The sequence below is a fragment of the Prionailurus viverrinus genome, chromosome F2 (genome assembly GCF_022837055.1).
Source record: "Prionailurus viverrinus isolate Anna chromosome F2, UM_Priviv_1.0, whole genome shotgun sequence".
In the NCBI taxonomy this organism is placed as follows: domain Eukaryota; kingdom Metazoa; phylum Chordata; class Mammalia; order Carnivora; family Felidae; genus Prionailurus; species Prionailurus viverrinus.
Genome location: NC_062578.1, coordinates 1,052,319 through 1,069,995, shown reverse-complemented (window position 1 = coordinate 1,069,995; position 17,677 = coordinate 1,052,319). Strand labels below are relative to the sequence as shown.

The 17,677-nt window shown below is 39.0% G+C and overlaps 1 protein-coding gene and 1 non-coding gene across 4 annotated transcripts in view; one reads left to right on the top strand and one right to left on the bottom strand.

Moving 5' to 3' along the window:
* The window catches only part of PRKDC (protein kinase, DNA-activated, catalytic subunit), a 203,295-nt gene that overhangs the window by 60,704 nt on the left and 124,914 nt on the right, over positions 1–17,677 (top strand). For all 3 annotated transcript variants that reach the window (XM_047842188.1, XM_047842190.1, XM_047842189.1), the window contains 8 exons: positions 367–466; positions 1,588–1,721; positions 5,691–5,945; positions 9,932–10,155; positions 10,879–11,090; positions 11,517–11,649; positions 12,087–12,242; positions 13,078–13,281. In XM_047842188.1, coding sequence (XP_047698144.1) covers positions 367–466; positions 1,588–1,721; positions 5,691–5,945; positions 9,932–10,155; positions 10,879–11,090; positions 11,517–11,649; positions 12,087–12,242; positions 13,078–13,281 — 1,418 coding nt within the window. The remainder of the gene's footprint in view (positions 1–366; positions 467–1,587; positions 1,722–5,690; positions 5,946–9,931; positions 10,156–10,878; positions 11,091–11,516; positions 11,650–12,086; positions 12,243–13,077; positions 13,282–17,677) is intronic.
* Positions 13,327–13,480, bottom strand: LOC125156786 (small nucleolar RNA SNORA62/SNORA6 family). Its single transcript, XR_007148772.1, has one exon. It is a non-coding gene; the product is annotated as a small nucleolar RNA SNORA62/SNORA6 family (small nucleolar RNA).

Genomic DNA, 17,677 nt, shown 5'->3' with positions numbered 1-17,677 from the left:
GCGGGTTTTGTAATGCCTGTACAGTCCTCCACCTCAGATCCATTATGTGAGTCTGTGCTTTGACTGGCTGAGGGCTGCTGGAACAGTTTCTTAGTAGGTACAGTGTTGCTGTGTGTGAGTGTGTTTGTGTGTTTGTGCATGTGCACTATACTCTCCTGCAGTCTTAAATGTGGGTTTCGGTTTTGTTTTGGGACAGTGTAAATCGTTTATTTAAATTTTGTTTTCTGAGGGATGAAACGATATTAACTCTATTGTAAAATTACCTTTTTAGTTAAAAAATTAGGTCGATAAATGTATAATACCAATTTATTAACAATAACCAGCTATATAACTCCTTTGGAAATGTATTCTTATACTCGAGAACAGGTACAATTCAGCAGTGTTGTGATGCCATTGATCACCTGAGGCGTATCATTGAAAAGAAGCATGTATCTTTAAACAAAGTTAAAAAAAGACGTAGGCCACGGTAGGTGATATTGCTTCCTTTTTAAATTTTTTTCCAGCATAAAACTAATTCTCAGTTAACGAAAGAAAATCTGGAAGGAATGTGTGGAAGCATAGAGAATTTAAGGAATGTGGAAATGTGGAATGTGTGGAAATAGGCGCAGTCAATTTCTAGGACACTAAAAACTTTGTGTTTGAAAATGCTTGGTTTAAGGTATAAACTTGTAACTGAAACATTTATTTTGAGTACAGATTTGGTGTGGAATTAACTTGACTAGAAAATGCATGAACTATTGTAGAGTAAATTTGAAATATAAGAACTGAAATATTGAAATGGTAGCATTTTAACAGTCATGGAAATTTAGAATTATGAAATGAAGCTACCTAAAGCTAAGACTGGCTTATTAACCAGTGGTAGCCAGTCTTCTCTCTTTCCATTCTAGCAAGGTCTCCCATCAGGATGGGATGTGCCATGCGTCAGCCCCTCTAGATCTGTGGATCTGTGCGGGGTGTCCGGGATGTCCACTGGCTGCTACCACTGTGTAGAATATTGGCACATGTAAATTGGATATTAGTATTTCCTCTGTTGTTTTAAAATTGATTCTTTCAGATCCTGTTGTTACCTTTTGACCTCTCTAGATCATTGGTTCTCAATCTGAAGCAGTGATCAGAATTACTTGAATGTTTTGTTAAAACACAAGTTGCTGGGACCTGGCCCCAGAATCTTCCAGCAGGTCCAGAACAGGGCCAGTAATTTGCATTTCTGCCAAGTTTACAGATATATTGATGCAGCCAGGTCAGGGGCCACAATTTGAGACGCACTACTTTAGGTCTCAGATCCCCTTTTGTTTTAAGGTACATTGAAAAGGAAACATGAAAATATTGGTGCTGTTGTTTTAAGAAATGTTTTTAAATTTTTTCCTCAAAAAAAATTGAAGATAAGCAGCATTTAGGACCTATTTAACCTGTGCCATTTTGATTGTATGCTAATGATAATACATTAAAAATAAATTGAATGCCTTTTGATGAGGTTTCTACATGTATTAGTATGGCAAAATTGAGTATATGATTTCTAGATTCTTGGGTTAGCTAAATGCTAAATGTTGGGGCGTGCATTAAATATAGTGTGTCGTCTCCACATAGAGGATTTCCACCCGTGGCATCATTGTGTTTACTAGATGTGGTCCACTGGCTGTTAGCCCACTGTGGGAGGCCCCAGACGGAATGTCGACACAAATCCATAGAACTGTTTTATAAATTCGTTCCTTTACTGCCAGGTATTGTGATCTTTAAGTCTTATAAATTATGGGTTTTGCTTTTACCAGTAGTTTAGAGATGTGTACTTATTTAAAATGTAAGCTTTCCATTATTCAGATGAATGTAACAAATGTTCCTAATAAAAAGATAAGTATGTTCAATAACCATTATGGATCGTTTGCATGGCAAAGGGTAAACTAGGGGCTGTACGTTTCACAAAGATTTACAGAAAGAAAGAAAAAAATGCTAATTTGATGTCAAATGATACAAAGGAAATAAATTTAGAATATCCCAGTATCTTTTTTATTCTACTACATTTTTGCTTTTCTATCTCATTTAAAAGAAATGAAGAAGAGTTGGATAACCATTGTGGTTGTCAACATGATACTCAGTTAAGATTTAGAAATTTTATTTATAGTTAATGAAATACTGCAATGTTTTTATTTCACCATGTGATTAATGAGAAATTGTTAGACTCCTAAATCTGAATGATCTCAGATTACTGTGAGATTAAAGGAAAGCAATGAGCTTGTGCTTATTAAATAACTATTACACTAAGTCATTAAATTGTACTTATAGTCTGGAAATAATTACTAAATTTCTTAGGAATAAATGTATTGTTCTGTTTTCTCCAGTAAGTCCAAACTGAGGTTTGGGAGCGTGGGTCTAGGGAAGCTGTGCCTCAGGACAGACCCAGGCCCTGGCTTCCCCCTGTAGAGTGCACTGTGCACGAGTCCAGAACCAAGATGTGCTGTGGTGCATGTGTCTGGATAAGAAAAGTGACAGTGCACTACAAATCATGAGAAAGAGACAGTCTTTTTAGAAAATGGCGTAGAGTACTACTTTGGGGCTTTTTCCTCATGGAAGAAGAGGTGAAAATTACTTGGTATAGTTCTAAAACTTAGAAGATTATACATTTTTTATACTATGGAATATATTATGTTGTCACATACTATAGATTTATATAGCATATATTACAATTCTATTTGTACTACATATACTATTTGGTATACAAACATGTAGTATATATTTGCTTATTGCCTCTAGTTAACAAAGTTAGTTTCTTTTTTTTTTTAAGTTTATTTTGAGAGAGAGAGAGAGAGAGAGAGCATGACTAGAGGAGGGGCAGAGAGAGAGGGAGAGAGAGAATCCCAAGCAGGCTCCATGCTATCAGTGCACATCCTGATGTGGGGCTTGAACTCACAAACTGCAAGATCTTGACCTGAACCGAAACCAAGAGTTGGCCACCCAGGTGCCCCTGCAAAGTTAGTTTTCTTACGTTGTCATTGTCACAACAGTCCTGTAAAGTCCATGAAGATTGGATGAGGTGGAGAGGTGGGGCATGTTTTCCTTATTTTTAAAGGAAACTTCAGCCCAGATATTATGTCAGTGGAACTAGTTGGCAGACCCGTCCTCCCTCCAGGTTGGGTCTCTGGCTCTCCTGTAGCCCACACAATTTCCAGTGACATCAGCTTGACTGATCCCATACATTTCTGTTGTTCTTAACTGCCTACAATAGGGACCTCACATATTTTCACTGAAGTAAGTGGAGCTCTGCCTCTCAGAATTGTTTCCGTTACACAAAGCATGCCAAGTAGTAGGTGAACCTTGGCCTATTGCTGACATATACTTTGCATGAAAGGGATGAGCATTCCTTGGCTTATCTCCTCTGTGCCCTCCAGTTGTGCTTCCACCTCTCTCTCTGCTATATTTAACTCCTAGTGGTGTTTTGGGTTTTTGTGAAGGTTTTTTAAAATTCCAGTTAGTTAACATACAGTGTTGTATTAGTTTCAGGTGAATAATATAGGGATTCAACACTTCCATATATTACCTGGTGCTCAGCAAGCCAAGTATACTCCTTACCCGCCACCTGTTTAACTGATCCTCCCTCCCCACTTCTGTCTGGTAACCATCAGTTTGTTCTCTGTAGTTAAGAGTCTGTTTCTTGGTTTGCTTCTCTTTTTTTCTCCCCTGTGTTTATTTGTTTTGTTTCTTAAATTCGACACTTGAGGGAGATCATATGGTATTTATCTTTCTCTGACTTACTTCACTTGGCATAATAGTCTCTAGCTGCGTCCATGTCATTGTAAATGGCAAGATTTCATTCTTTTTTGTGACTGAATAATATTGATACCACATCGCTTCCTTATCCATTCATCAACCAGTGGACACTTGGGCTGCTTCCATATCTTGGCTGTTGTCAGTAAAGCCGCCTCCAGTGATTTTTAAGGGACAGTGTTAAGTGTCTCTTTATTGATTGATTGGTTGGTTGATTGACTGAGAGAGCGATGCAGTGGGGGCGGAGCAGAGGGAGAGAGAGAATCTCAAGCAGGCTTCACACTCAGTGTGGAACCCGATGCGGGGCTCGATCCCATGACCATCAGATCATGCATGATCTGAGACAAAATCAAGAGTCAGCTGAGCCACTCTTTAGTGCCCTACAGGAGTACACTGTCACCAGGTGTGCTAGGTAATGACATGTGCAGGCATGTCCCTATGACATGTGTCGGGGGCTTCTGACTTCTGATGTTCATGTTGGATGGAAAGCCAGGGTCACAGCAGCTATAGTTTTGAGGAGGAGACTGAGCAGGCAGGGATCTGGGACAATTCCCAGCAGTCGGAATATGCTTTCCCAGGCCCATCCGTTCTCTGTGTTCCCTTGTCCTCTCCTTTCTCTATGCCTGTCTTTCTCTGTCCTTCCTGTACTTTCTCTTCTATGACTCTTAGCTAGCGTGTGAGAGAGAACTTAAATATTATTTTTACCCATTATTAGTTTTATTTTCTTTGTCAGTTTTTAGTGAAAATAATGGAAAGTTTGATGTTTCTGTCTAAAACAAACCCTGAAAACATGATATTGAATCTTTGCTTGTATAGCTAATAGGTATTTTTTTTAACACAATAGGGAAACTGTTTCTTACGACATCAGAAATACTTTATTGTTTTGGATTCTTCTTTAACTTCATTAGAATCAGGATGATTTGACCTTTTGAGAGTCCCTGATTTCAGAGCATGCAAAATAAAATTTAATGTTTTTTCATTTTCAGTTTAGAAAATGATTGATACCTGAAAGAAAAGATGTCTTTTAAAACAAATAATTTGAGTCTTTTATTTAGCAAAAACTGCCCTTACTGTGTGACATTATAAGCACTTTTTCAAATATTAACTACTTCATTAATCTTTGAAGGAACCTCAAAGGTAAATATTGTTAAGATGAGAAAACCGAGACACAAGAGAGGCAAGGTCCACACAGCCAGGAAGTAGGATAGGAACTTGAGAGTGGCAGTGCTCTTTTTGTGTTTATTCTTTAAATTACTCCTGAGAAAAGGGACAATAGTTTTCAAGAAAAAAGGCAAGGGAAAGGATAGGACATTTATAGCTGTGCAAATGTTATCCGGCCATTTTTATAATGTTTAAAGTAACTGAAGAGAATGGCTTTTGTGGAAAGATCTTGGCAGTAATTACAGTGAACCAAGTTATGATTCCTATGGTTAAAAAAAAAAAGATTATCCCTTATCATTCTGAAATGTTACTGCTCTGGTAGATGCTTCATATGGGACTTTTATGGAAACTATATTTGTTTTGTTTTGTTTTGTTTTAATTTTTTTTTTTAACATTTATTTATTTTTGAGACAGAGACAGAGCATGAATGGGGGGAGGGCCAGAGAGAGAGGGAGACACAGAATCTGAAGCAGGCTCCATGCTCTGAGCTGTCAGCACAGAGCCCGATGCAGGGCTCGAACTCATGGACCGTGAGATCGTGACCTGAGCGAAGTCGGACGCTCAACCGACTGAGCCACCCAGGCGCCCCTGGAAACTATATTTGAAATACTCTGATATTGCCAGCCTGGTTCTGCTCTGGTTCTTTTTGTTAACATATCCTACTTAATTCTAGCTTTATTATTGTTTATTATTATTATTTATTACAGTGATTAATTTTAATCATGCGAAAGTCATTTGTATGTGTGTTTTAATCTTGTTTCTTTTTTAAGGCAACAAACCACCTTCTTTGTGGCTGAAAGAGATTCTCAAGAGCAAAGATCCTTCCTTTCTCATAAACATGTTTGAGGGGGGTGGAGGAGGCTGTGGCCGGCCGTCAGGCATCCTTGCTCAGCCCACCCTCTTCCATCTGCAAGGGCCGTTCAGCCTGCGAGCTGCCCTGCAGTGGATGGACATGCTTCTGGCGGCGCTGGAGTGCTACAACACCTTCACTGAGAAGAAAACCCTCGCGGCACCTGAGGTCCTGGGTGGGTAACACCTACGCACGTTGCTGCGGTCCAGTTCTGCCTGGAGCCATTCCAGGCAAAAGTGCAGCGGGGTCTTTGACTAGGCAGATGCCCCTGTCAGCATCATAGTTAACAAGGGCGATAAGAGGAGCGTTTATTCCGTCGCTGCGTTATCCTTTAAGCTCACGTAAGGGCGAGAGTCTGGTGCACACGACTGAGGCCGTGGACACCTGTCTGGCGTCTGTACTTCTTTTGTGTCCTGAACAGGTTCTTGATGGCCCTCTTACCAAGTGGCCTTCTGAGGCTGTCGTTTGCTTTAGCACATTACAGGAGTTCTTCCTGGGCACCTGGCTGGCTCAGTCAACAGAGCATGTGACTCTTCGTCCCGGGGTTGTAGGTTCGAGCCCCTTTTGGGTGTAGAGATTACTTAAAAATAAAATATTTTAAAAAAAAGCGTTTATCGGGGCGCCTGGGTGGCTCAGTCGGTTAAGTGTCTGACTTCAGCTCTGGTCATGATCTCACAGTTTGTGAGTTCGAGCCCCACATCAGGCTCTGTGCTGACAGCTCAGAGCCTGGAGCCTGCTTCAGATTCTGTGTCTCTCCCTCCCTCTGCCCCTCCCCTGCTCATGCTCTGTCTCAGTCTGTCTCAAAAATAAATAAAAACATTTAAAAAAATTAAAAAAAAGTGTTGATAAAATAAGAGTTCCTCCTAACATGAGGCTCTGTGATCTTATGTTTCTGAGTAGCATGTCTTCATTTTTCTTGCATTTTCCTATTCCTTAGTGTTTTTACTGTAGTATGATGATAACAGTGTTGTTTGCAAAGGATCGAATGCAGTGTGGAGTGTTTGGTGTGCTCCTTGGCCCGTGCCGGGAAGAAGGAGATGGCAGCCTCCGTCCTTCACGTGATCTAAACGGGACCTGGGAAAGCGGGGGGTGGTTCCTGGGAGGTGCATCTCTGAGAATACAGCATCTGCAGCCAACTGTAGCTGACAAGTGCACTCTAGGCTTCAAGGTTCTCTGAGCAGGCTGTTTGGGGTGTCCACCGAAATCCTCTCTCGTGGGCTAAATATCCAGCTTGCCACTCAGAACATGATATGTTATTTCAATGATTTTCAGTGTAGACAGAGCATCCATTCTGGTAGTGGTGCTGGTTGGCTAAAGGAACTACCAGTCTCTCTTTAATTCTGTCAGAGGTGAGGTCTGTGTCTTGGGGATTTGGGAAAAAGAACCAGGTTGTCTTGTCTTTCTTTTAGCTTGAGAAAGTTGGAACCAAACATGGTGGGGTGTGTGTAATGTGTGTGCACGCACACACACTGGAGTTCCGGAAAACAGATTTTATACCATTTTGAGAAGATCTGACTCTCTAATATGGGATTCTGCATGATTCTAGTATGGGATTCTCAGAGGGATAGGTCAGAAAAGTTCTGAAACTTTAAAAATAGCAATAGTAGCTATTCAGTTGCAAATAGTACCTTAAATTTGTTGTTGTTGTTTTTTTTTTAATTTTTTTTTTTTAACGTTTATTTTACTTTTGAGACACAGACAGAGCATGAACGGGGGAGGGGCAGAGAGAGAGGGAGACACAGAATCGGAAGCAGGCTCCAGGCTCTGAGCCGTCAGCCCAGAGCCCGACGCGGGGCTCGAACTCACAGACCGTGAGATCATGACCTGAGCCAAAGTCGGATGCTCAACCGACTGAGCCACCCAGGCGCCCCCTAAATTTGTTGTTTTAAGAGATCTCGTATATCATTTTGAAAATTTAAGAAAACAAAAAAAGTATAGGAAATATGTAAAACCTAATTGCATTCCCTAGTGACAGACACTAAGACAGTTTAGTGTCTACTTTTTAAAACTTTTTCTATGCGTATAATATATATATTAAAAAATTTTTTTATTTTTTAACATAATGGGTCATATGCATGCCTTGCTATAATTTGATTTTTATTTTTATTTTATTTTATTTTTTTTTTAATTTTTTTTTTTTCAACGTTTATTTATTTTTGGGACAGAGAGAGACAGAGCATGAACGGGGGAGGGGCAGAGAGAGAGGGAGACACAGAATCAGAAACAGGCTCCAGGCTCCGAGCCATCAGCCCAGAGCCCGACGCGGGGCTCGAACTCCCGGACCGCGAGATCGTGACCTGGCTGAAGTCGGACGCTTAACCGACTGCGCCACCCAGGCGCCCCTATAATTTGATTTTTAAAATGAAACTTAACTTTAAAAAAAGTTTTTTTAAATGTTTATTTTTGAGAGAGACAGAGACAGAATGTGAGTGGGTTAGGGGGAGAGAGACAGGGAGACACAGAATCTGAAGCAGGCTCCAGGTTTGAGCCCGATGCAGGGCTCGAACTCACTTGCTGTGAGATTATGACCTGAGCTGAAGTTGGACGCTCAACCGACTGAGCCACCCAGGTGCCCTGAAACTTAACTTTTAAACAGAAAGTTAACATACTGGATGTCTTTTTATGGCAGTGTATATACCCTGAACTAATTTAAATGACCGTGTAATACTAAATAATGCAAATGTGTCACAATTAAGCAGTCTTCAAACTGTTTTATTTATTTACCTTGTGAGGAGTGGGAGACATTAAAAACAACGTACCTTCTTTCAAACTTGACCAAAAAAAATCCTCTTTGCTTTAAGTAATTGAAAAAATTAATTTCTGGTGTATGTCGTAAATGTGGGCATTTAACATAAAATTGTTAACATTACTTAAAAAATGTATTCAGTGGAGGCTAACTACTGTAGAGATTTTTTGTTTAACATCTTTATTTTTATTTAATTGCTTTAAAATAGTTTTTTATGGCAATTTTGCAAAGCTCCTGAATTATTATTACTGTTCCATACCCTTCACATTTTTTATCCTAAGTATCATGTTATTATGCTTATGTTTTTATTTACTTATAACTCTACGTCTTTGCAACAAAACCGTCTACCTGTTACAAGTTTCTTCTGTGTTGGGTTATCGTGGCCTTTGTTATTAGGGCACATTTTGTGTATTACCACCATAACAATATAAATATAATATTTTGATAAATAATTATTATATATAAGAAGTAAAATTATATGGTTAGAATTTTGTTTTTGTTTTGTTTAGGTTTTACTAAGAAAAACTTACCTAAATGAGTGCCATATTTGAATAATGCTAAAATGTTCATTTTTTTTTCACATTTAACATACCTGTTAATTAGAATGTGTCATACAGCACATTGTTCATTGAATTTAAGGATATTTGGTGTTTGAGAATGAAATTCTTAATATATTTTCTCTCAGTTCTTTTGAATAGATAGTGACCTGTCATCAGAATTATTTTTAATGATCTGTCAAGTTGGCAATTTGATGAACTAAAATTGTATGAAAACAAAGAATTGGAAACCCTTAGACTTATAAAAGGATTTCTTACTCGTCCTTGTCTTTGCTCTCTCTTTCAACATGTACACCACTTTTTAAAATTGTCCCTTTGTTTGGGAGGTCTTTACACCTGGTATAAAAACTATAGTGGGACTGAGGAGAGGAGAAAGGTGTTTTATCTTCCTTCCTGTAAGCAAGACTGGGGTGATCATAAAAGGAGTGGAGATGGGAGAGGAGAGCCAGCACCTTTGTGTTTTCAGAACGGCGACTTTTATGAAAAAGTCCATTTGGGAGTTCATGCAGTTGTTTCCATAAAAAGACCACTGCCATGATTTGTCTCTCTTGCCCCTTTGAAGGATATTTAGGTTGTTTCTGTTGTCTCATTATTAAAAGCTGCTAAAATGAAAATCCTTACAAGCACATCTTTATAATTCTGCCATTATTTCATTAGGATAAAATTTTGATGCTGGATCAAAGCATATGAGCTTTTTAAACATTTGATAGAAATTGTCATAATCTTCTAAAAGCTTTGTAAGTTTGAATTTTGACTAAATGTATATCATGCCTATACTTAAAGAAGGAATTTTGCGTTAATTTTAGTGGATTTGGAAGGAAGCATATGTTAATATTTGAGTGTAATTTTTATTTCTAGGTACTGAAACACAGTCTTCGCTTTGGAAAGCAGTGACTTTCTTTTTAGAAAGCATTGCTATGAATGATATTACGGCAGCAGAAAAGTGCTTTGGCACTGGGGCAGTAGGTCACAGACCCAGCCCCCAAGAGGGAGAAAGATACAATTACAGCAAATGCACAATTGTGGTCCGGATTATGGAATTCACCACAACACTGCTCAGCATCTCCCCAGAAGGCTGGAAGGTAGGGTCACTGGCTGCTGGTCTTTTAGTTTGAGGTCAGCACCTGGCACTGGAAGAATACTTTCCGGTACCTATTAAGAGTGATTTTGGCTTCCTTAGAAGTTCCCATTGCTGTAGGAGTTATGTGTTCTCAAAAGTAATAAAATGCAGCGTTTTTATCTTACTGTGTGAATAAAGTACAAAATAGTTTCTCTAAATGTTCTATTGGATATTGCATTTTATGCTATCATCGATCAAACATTTGCCTTAGGAAATGTACATTAGCAAATATTTGTAAATGTATCTGTGAAGCTTATTATATAAACAGAGTCCAGTCAGTCCATCCAGTTAATACATACTGAGTGCCTACTGTATGCAAGGCTGAGTGCCTACTGTATGCAAGGTACAGCATTGCCCTAAACCAGGAGCCATAGAACTATGGTCCACAGCCCACTTCCCACTTGCTGCCTGCTTTTGTAAGGAAGGTTTTATTGGAACACATCCGAGTCCATTTGTCCATGTATTGTCCATGGCTGCTTTCATATTATAATGGCAGTTCGTTAAGTAGTTGCGGTGGAGACCATTGGGTCCACAAATCCTAAAACATTTATTGTCTGACCTTTACAGAGAAAGTTTGACAACCCCTGCTTCAGCCAGGCAAAAATTCCCAGCTCATGGACCTTACACTAGTGAAAATCTAAATGCTGACTCATGGATGTGTTTTTATTCAAATCATCTTTTGCAGCTCCTTGAGAAGGATTTACATAATAACACAAACCTTATGAAACTCTTGGTGAAAACCCTATGTGCGCCCTCAAGCATAGGTTTTAATATCGGTGATGTCCTAGTTATGAATCGTCTTCCTGATGTTTGTGTGGACCTGATGAAAGCACTAAAGAAGTCCCCGTACAAAGACATCCTGGAGATGCACCTCAAGGAAGAACTAACAGCACAGAGGTGGGCATTCAGATCGTGCTTGGGATCAGTGTTGTGCACTTTAAGGTTGCAGCGTATTCTGGCAGCCACACGTGTGGCTGCTGTAGTCCCATTTCCTAGAGTAAAGGATCTCATCAGTGGGGTGTTTGACGCAGAGAATCTCATTAGTTGTTTGAAAATCATCTATTTAACAAATGCCTCCCCTGCGCCTTATGGTAAGCAAGTCTCAGGTGTGGCTCAGCCCCATGTTGATTTCCATGGCTGGATTAGTGCCTGGGCCCCTTGTTCAGTGTTAACCTGTGTTTGCTTTCCCAGGTCACGTAATGAATTTGAGTGTCAGGCAGTTAACACATTTATAACAGAACACACACGGTTTTTTTGGTGTATCCTGCTAATTTGGTGAGCTAGCACTCATCTAGTTTCTTTTTGTTTTTCTCAACATGGCAGCATTGAGGAGCTTTGTGCTGTTGACCTATATGGCCCTGATGCTTCTGTGGATAGGGCCAAGCTGGCTTCTGTCGTGTCGGCTTGTAAACAACTTCACAGAGCTGGTTTTTTGCATGTTGTCTTACCATTTCAGGTAAACAGAGCCAATGCGTTTTTACGTTTCTCTTAGTTGATTAACATAAGCAGTCCATTTCCTTGTATATATGTGTGTTTCACACATCCTGTATGTATGGGATATGCTGAAATGGGAATTACATAATGACTTGTTCCAGACGTGCTGACCTAGACTACAGATATACAAATTTATAAGTGTAAAATGAAAATAAGGACATGTATATTTCCCACAGCCTTCTGAAGAACTTTGGAGACTGCTATTGTGCCCTGTGGCTAGGCAATATAAATGAAAAAATATAACATGCAGAGCAAAGTTGAGTGAAAATTTTCCTGACAATTAGAAGGTAGTTGTCACTGTTAATGACCATGGATATTTTTAATTAATGAAAGGTATGAAATTGTGTGTTTTTATAAAATATCTTAGTGCTGGATGTTTTAGTATTGACTTTATTTTAGTCTGCAGATCAGTATTCTGTTGGCACAAAACTTCTTTCCCTGGTTTATAAAAGCATTGCACCTGGGGACGAACGACAGTGCCTTCCTTCACTAGACCCCAGTTGTAAGCGACTAGCCAGCGGACTTCTGGAGTTGGCCTTTGCTTTTGGAGTACAGGTAGGAACAGCAGCTGCACGCTGTGCTATCCTGCTGATGGAAATATATAGCTCATTCGTAACATGTTTCTAAAAACAGGAATTTAGTTGGAATTTAGTTAAGTTCTTAGCTCCATAAGTACTTTAATAGATTTACATGATCTGACTTACTTTCTAAAAGGTTTTTTAGATAAAAGAAATAGGATAAGATTTTTCTTAAACTGGGGTTTTGTCTATCCCACTTTGTTTCCAAAAAGACTTTAGAGGGCAGAGAACATTTTGTGTCTATAAAGCTGGACTGATAACACAGTGGCTTCCTCTCCCCCTGTCCTTAGTGATCTTCAGATGGCTGATTTGGGAGCACCCCTGGAGGATAATTCCAGAGGCACCACAGAAAGATATCTTCATGGCTTTTTGAACCCTATAGGGCTGGCCTCAAACAGTCTCTGCTGTAGCTGAGATCTGTTGACCAGTCCTATGTGTTCATTCCTTCCAATCTGTCCTCCCTTCTCCTGTAGCAGAAAGCTCTTCTTTGCCCCTTTGTTCACTCAATGTCAACAAGTTACGTATTTAAATTGTCTAAAAGTACTCTTACTATCCTGTCTCCTCAAAGAAACAACAAGATTCTCTGGGAATTTGGGGGAAACATGAGTCAGGGAAGATTTCTTTCCCAAAATGAAACCTAGAAAGTACAGGGTCATTGAAATGCATATAATTCAGACTTGAACCTAGACCTTCAAATATGAGGTTCTCTTTAGACCTTACCGTGTGATTTTCCACTGTCAAAGTTAGCAGCTTCCCAGGAGTCTTTCTATAGCAGGTACCTTATCATCGTACCTTTCCTTGCTTCTTCACAGTGCGAGCACCTTGTGAATCTTCTCCTGGATACAGCAGTGTTGTCTCTGCCACCCTCAGGAGCGTCCCAGAGAAACATGGCCAGCTTCTGTCACGGGGAGTATTTTTATAGCTTGTTCTCAGAGACAGTCAACACTGAATTGTTGAAAAATCTAGATCTTGCAGTATTGGAACTCCTGAAATCGTCTGTGGATAATCCCAAAATGGTAATGAAATTTTTATTTTTTATCTTTATTATTTTTACTATTTTTTCTTGTAGCAAGAATTACCATCAAACTCCACACATTGGTCCAGAGACCCTTGTGGTGTTAGCTAAAGACTTGCTCCTGTAGCACACTACCTGCACTTGTGAGTTCTTTGTGGAATTTTTATTTAAATGAACTATATTTTCTTGTATAATGCTTATAAAAAGATTGCCATGTTCTTGAAAATTGTCATTAGAACAAAACAGGATCTCTTCCTGGAAGGTTTAAAACTTTTGCCAGTGTTTGAAAACAAAATCAAAGGGAAGAAAACACAGCTTTTATGAACAGTTAATAGTGTTAAATGGATGTTGAAACGTGGATTATTGTTTCTAATCTCTGATTCCCCCAGAATTTCTAGGCCTAATATTACAAGGCACAGTTATGTAGGATGTTGACTTTTGTGAAGAAATGGCGTTGGAGCTCCTAAGCCCGTCGTGAGGCCTGAGCCCACCTTTGTGTTTGCACCAGCCGCCAGTTGGTCCCGTACATTCAGTCTCCTTTCTATAGTTACGGTCCTTTCACAGGTTGGCACAGAGAGCCGTCATTTCCTGTGCAATCCTACTGTAGCCCACTAGGCCCCCTCACATTGAACCTTGGAGCTCAGTGTTTAGTATATGTTGACTTTGGTTTGTTAAACTTGTAAAATTTTTAAATTTAACCCACTCTGTAGACAGTCAGGAACTGGAAACTATTGGGAATGGCCATTTTAAGGGAGAGTACATAATTTCCTATTGAATTAAGCTTTTATTCCAAACAGTGTTTGTCTGTTGTAGGAGAGTACTTTGTGTCAGATTGTACTAGGTATTTATGTTTTTTAAAGTTAGAAATGAACTTTTAATAAGTAGAACATTTTGATCTCTGAACCTATTGAGGCTTCTGGTGAAGGTGATGGATAAAAGCCATACACATTTATCTCCACTTCCTCCTCAGCTCCCTCTAAAGTGACAGAAATGGGTTTGTGGTGGTTTTTTTTTTTAAAACACAGTCTTAAAAGACACAGATTAAAGGAGAAAAGAGAAGAGAGACAACACTTTGGAAGCTATTTCTAGCAAAAGGGCAAGTCGTAACAGACTTTGGGATCCAAGAAAGCTGCAGTATGACATAGCAGTGGGGAGACAGACAGCTGATCTGTGCTGTAGAGCCTAGGCTTTCTTGGGTCTGGCAATAGAGTCCCAGGCCTCCAGAGTACCAAGAGCAGGATGTGAAGGAGAGGCCAAAGAGGGGAGGACTGTGTGAAATGTAGCTGTCCCCTGCCCCCCTGCTAGGTTACCTGGCCTTGCCTTGTCCTCAGGGGATTGATCCTTCCCCACTTGAGGACACTCGGGGCAGCCAGATTTCTACAAGGGATAGGTATCTCTGTGCTGGGGCACCCTAGGCAGAGCTGAGTGGAGGATGTCTTTTTTGTTGTTTATTAGGGAAAGACCTGTAATTAAGAGTAGAGTCATGTTCTGTATGTAACACCAGTATTAGAGTGATGAGGTAAAGTTTGAAATACTTGGCACCATACGCAAAACATTTTATTATTCCACAAGTGAAAACTCTGTTTTGTATTTTAATCTCTCAAGTTTAATTTCAGTTCTCGAACTCTTCTGACCTTTGTCTCCCACTAGTATTTTTTTTTTTTTTAACATTCACTTATTTTTGAAAGAGAGAGAAAGGACAAACAGGGAGGGGCAGGGGGAGAGGGAGACAGAGGATCCGAAGCAGGCTCCTTGCTGGCAGTGGAGAGCCCAATGTGGGGCTTGAACTCATGAACCACAATATCATGACTTGAGCCAAAGTTGGATGCTTAACTGACTGAGCCACCCAGGTGCCCCTCCCACTAGTATTTTTGAACAACCAAAATGTTTCTGGTGTGTGCTGATGTTTTGTATTTTGCTCATTTTTCTGTTGGGGTGAACCTTCTTATTAGTTTTTAAGGGGTTTTTGTATATGAAGGATAGTATACCTTTTCGCAAAAGTCCTTTTTCCTACTGGCCATTAATCTTTCAATCTTACTTGGAGTGTTTGTTCTCTACAGAAGTATTTAATTTATTATAATTAAATTTATTAATTTTCTTTTCTGAAAAGCACCAGTCTGTTCTGTGTATCTTTGAGTTCTATTTTGTAGATTCCACGTATAAGTGATACTTTTTTTTTTTCTATCTTTTTTTTTTTAATCATTTTTTTTTTTAATCTTTCTCTGTAGGACCTATTTCACTTAGCGTAATGTCATCAGGGTCCACCCCATGTTGTGACAATTGGCAGAATTTTCTTTTTTTTAGTGGCTGAATAATATTCCATTGTATATGTATATGCCACATCTTCTTTATTCATCTGTTGATGGACACTTAGATTGTGTCCATGTCTTTGGCTATTGTACATAATGCTGCACTGAACATGGGGGTGCAGATATGTTTTCTAGGTTGTGGTTTCCTTTTCTTCAGATGTATACCCAGAAGTAGAATTGCTGGATCAAATCATACTTCTATTTTTAATTTTTGGAGGGACTGTCACACTGTATTCCATAGCAGCTGCACCAGTTTGCATTCCCAACAACAGTGCACAAGAGTTTTTCTTCATATCCTCGACAACACTTTTGTCTTTTTGATGCTAGGTGTTCTTACAGGGATGAGATGATATTTCATTTACATTTTCCTGGTGATTTTGATGCTGAGCACCTTTTCATATACCTTTTGACTATCTGTCTTGTTTGGAGAAATGTCTAATTCAGTTCCTCTGCCCATTTTTAAATCAGATTGTTTAATTTTTTGCTGTTTAGTTGTAGGAATCCTTCATGTATTTTGGATATTAACCCTTATCAGATGCATGATTTACAGATATTTCCTCCCATTTTATAGCTTGCCTTTTCATTTTGTTGATGATTTCTTTTGTGTGCAGAAGCTTTATAGTTTGAATGTAGTTCCACTTGTTTATTTTTGCTATTGTTGCCTTTGCTTTTCATGTCAGATCCAAAAAAAATCATTGCCAAGACTAAAGTCAAATAGCTTATGCCCTAAATTTTCTTCCAGGAATTTTATGGCTTCATATCTTAAGTTCACGTCTTTAACACATTTTGTCTTGATTTTTATGTATGGTGTAAAATATGTGGCAAGTTTCATCCTTTTACATGTTGCTGTTTAGTTTTCCCATCACCATTTATTGAAGAGAGTATCCTTTTTCCATTGTATCTTCTTAGCTCCTTTGTCCGTCATCATCATATGGCTCCTTGCACATGTTCGTTTCTGGCCTCTCTATTCTGTTCCATTGACCTATGTTTTTATGCCAATACTATACTGTTTTGATTACAGCATAATGCCTCCAGCATTGTTGTTCTTTCTCAAGATTGCTTTGGTTATTCAGGGTCTTTTGTGCTTCCATACAAATGTTAGGATTGTTTTATTTTTGTGAAAAATGCCATTGGAATTTTGATAGGGATTGTATTGAGTCTGTAGATTGCTTTGAATGGCATCAACATTTTATCAATATTATTTTATTCCATGAGCATGAATATCCTTCCATTTATTTGTATCTTCAGTTTTTTTAAATCAATGTGTTCTAGTTTTCATCGTATAGGTTTTCAACCTCCTTGGTTAAATTTATTCCTAGGTATTTTATTGTTTTAGTAAATGCTTATATATTCATTTTTGAGAGACAGAGCACATGTGTGCATCTGCAGGTGGGAGAGGGGAAGACAGAGAGGGGGAGAGAGAATCCCAAGCAGGCTTTGCATTGTCAGTGCAGAGCCCAACATGGGGCTCGATCTTGCAAACCATGAGATCGTGACGTGAGCTGAAATCAAGAGTCAGACTCTTAACGGACTGAGCCACCCAGGCACCCCAAGGTATTTTATTCTTTGTGATGCAATTGTAAATGGGATTGTTTTCTAAATTTCACTTTCTGATAGTTGGTTATTAGTGTATAGAAACGCAGCAGATTTTTGTATATTGGTTTTGTATCCTATAACTCTACTGAATTTGTTGAGTAGTTTTAACAGGTTTTTTGGTGGAGTCTTTAGGGTTTCCTATATATAGTATCATGCCATCTGCAAATAGACATAGTATTACTACTTCCTTTCTGTTTTTGATGCCTTTTATTCCATTTTCTTGTCTGATAGCTGTGGGTAGGACTTCCAGTACTGTGGTGAATAAAAGTGAGAGTAGACATCTTTTCTTGTTCCTGATTGTAGGGAAAAAGCTCTTCAGTTTTTCACTATTGAGTATGATGTCAGCTGTACATTTGTCATATATGGTCTTTATTATGTTGAAGCATGTTCTCTCTGTACCCAATTGTTGAGTTTTTAAAAAATTTTTTTTAGTGTTTTTATTTATTTTTGAGAGAGAGAGAGAGAGAGAGAGAGCGCACATGAGCTGGGGAG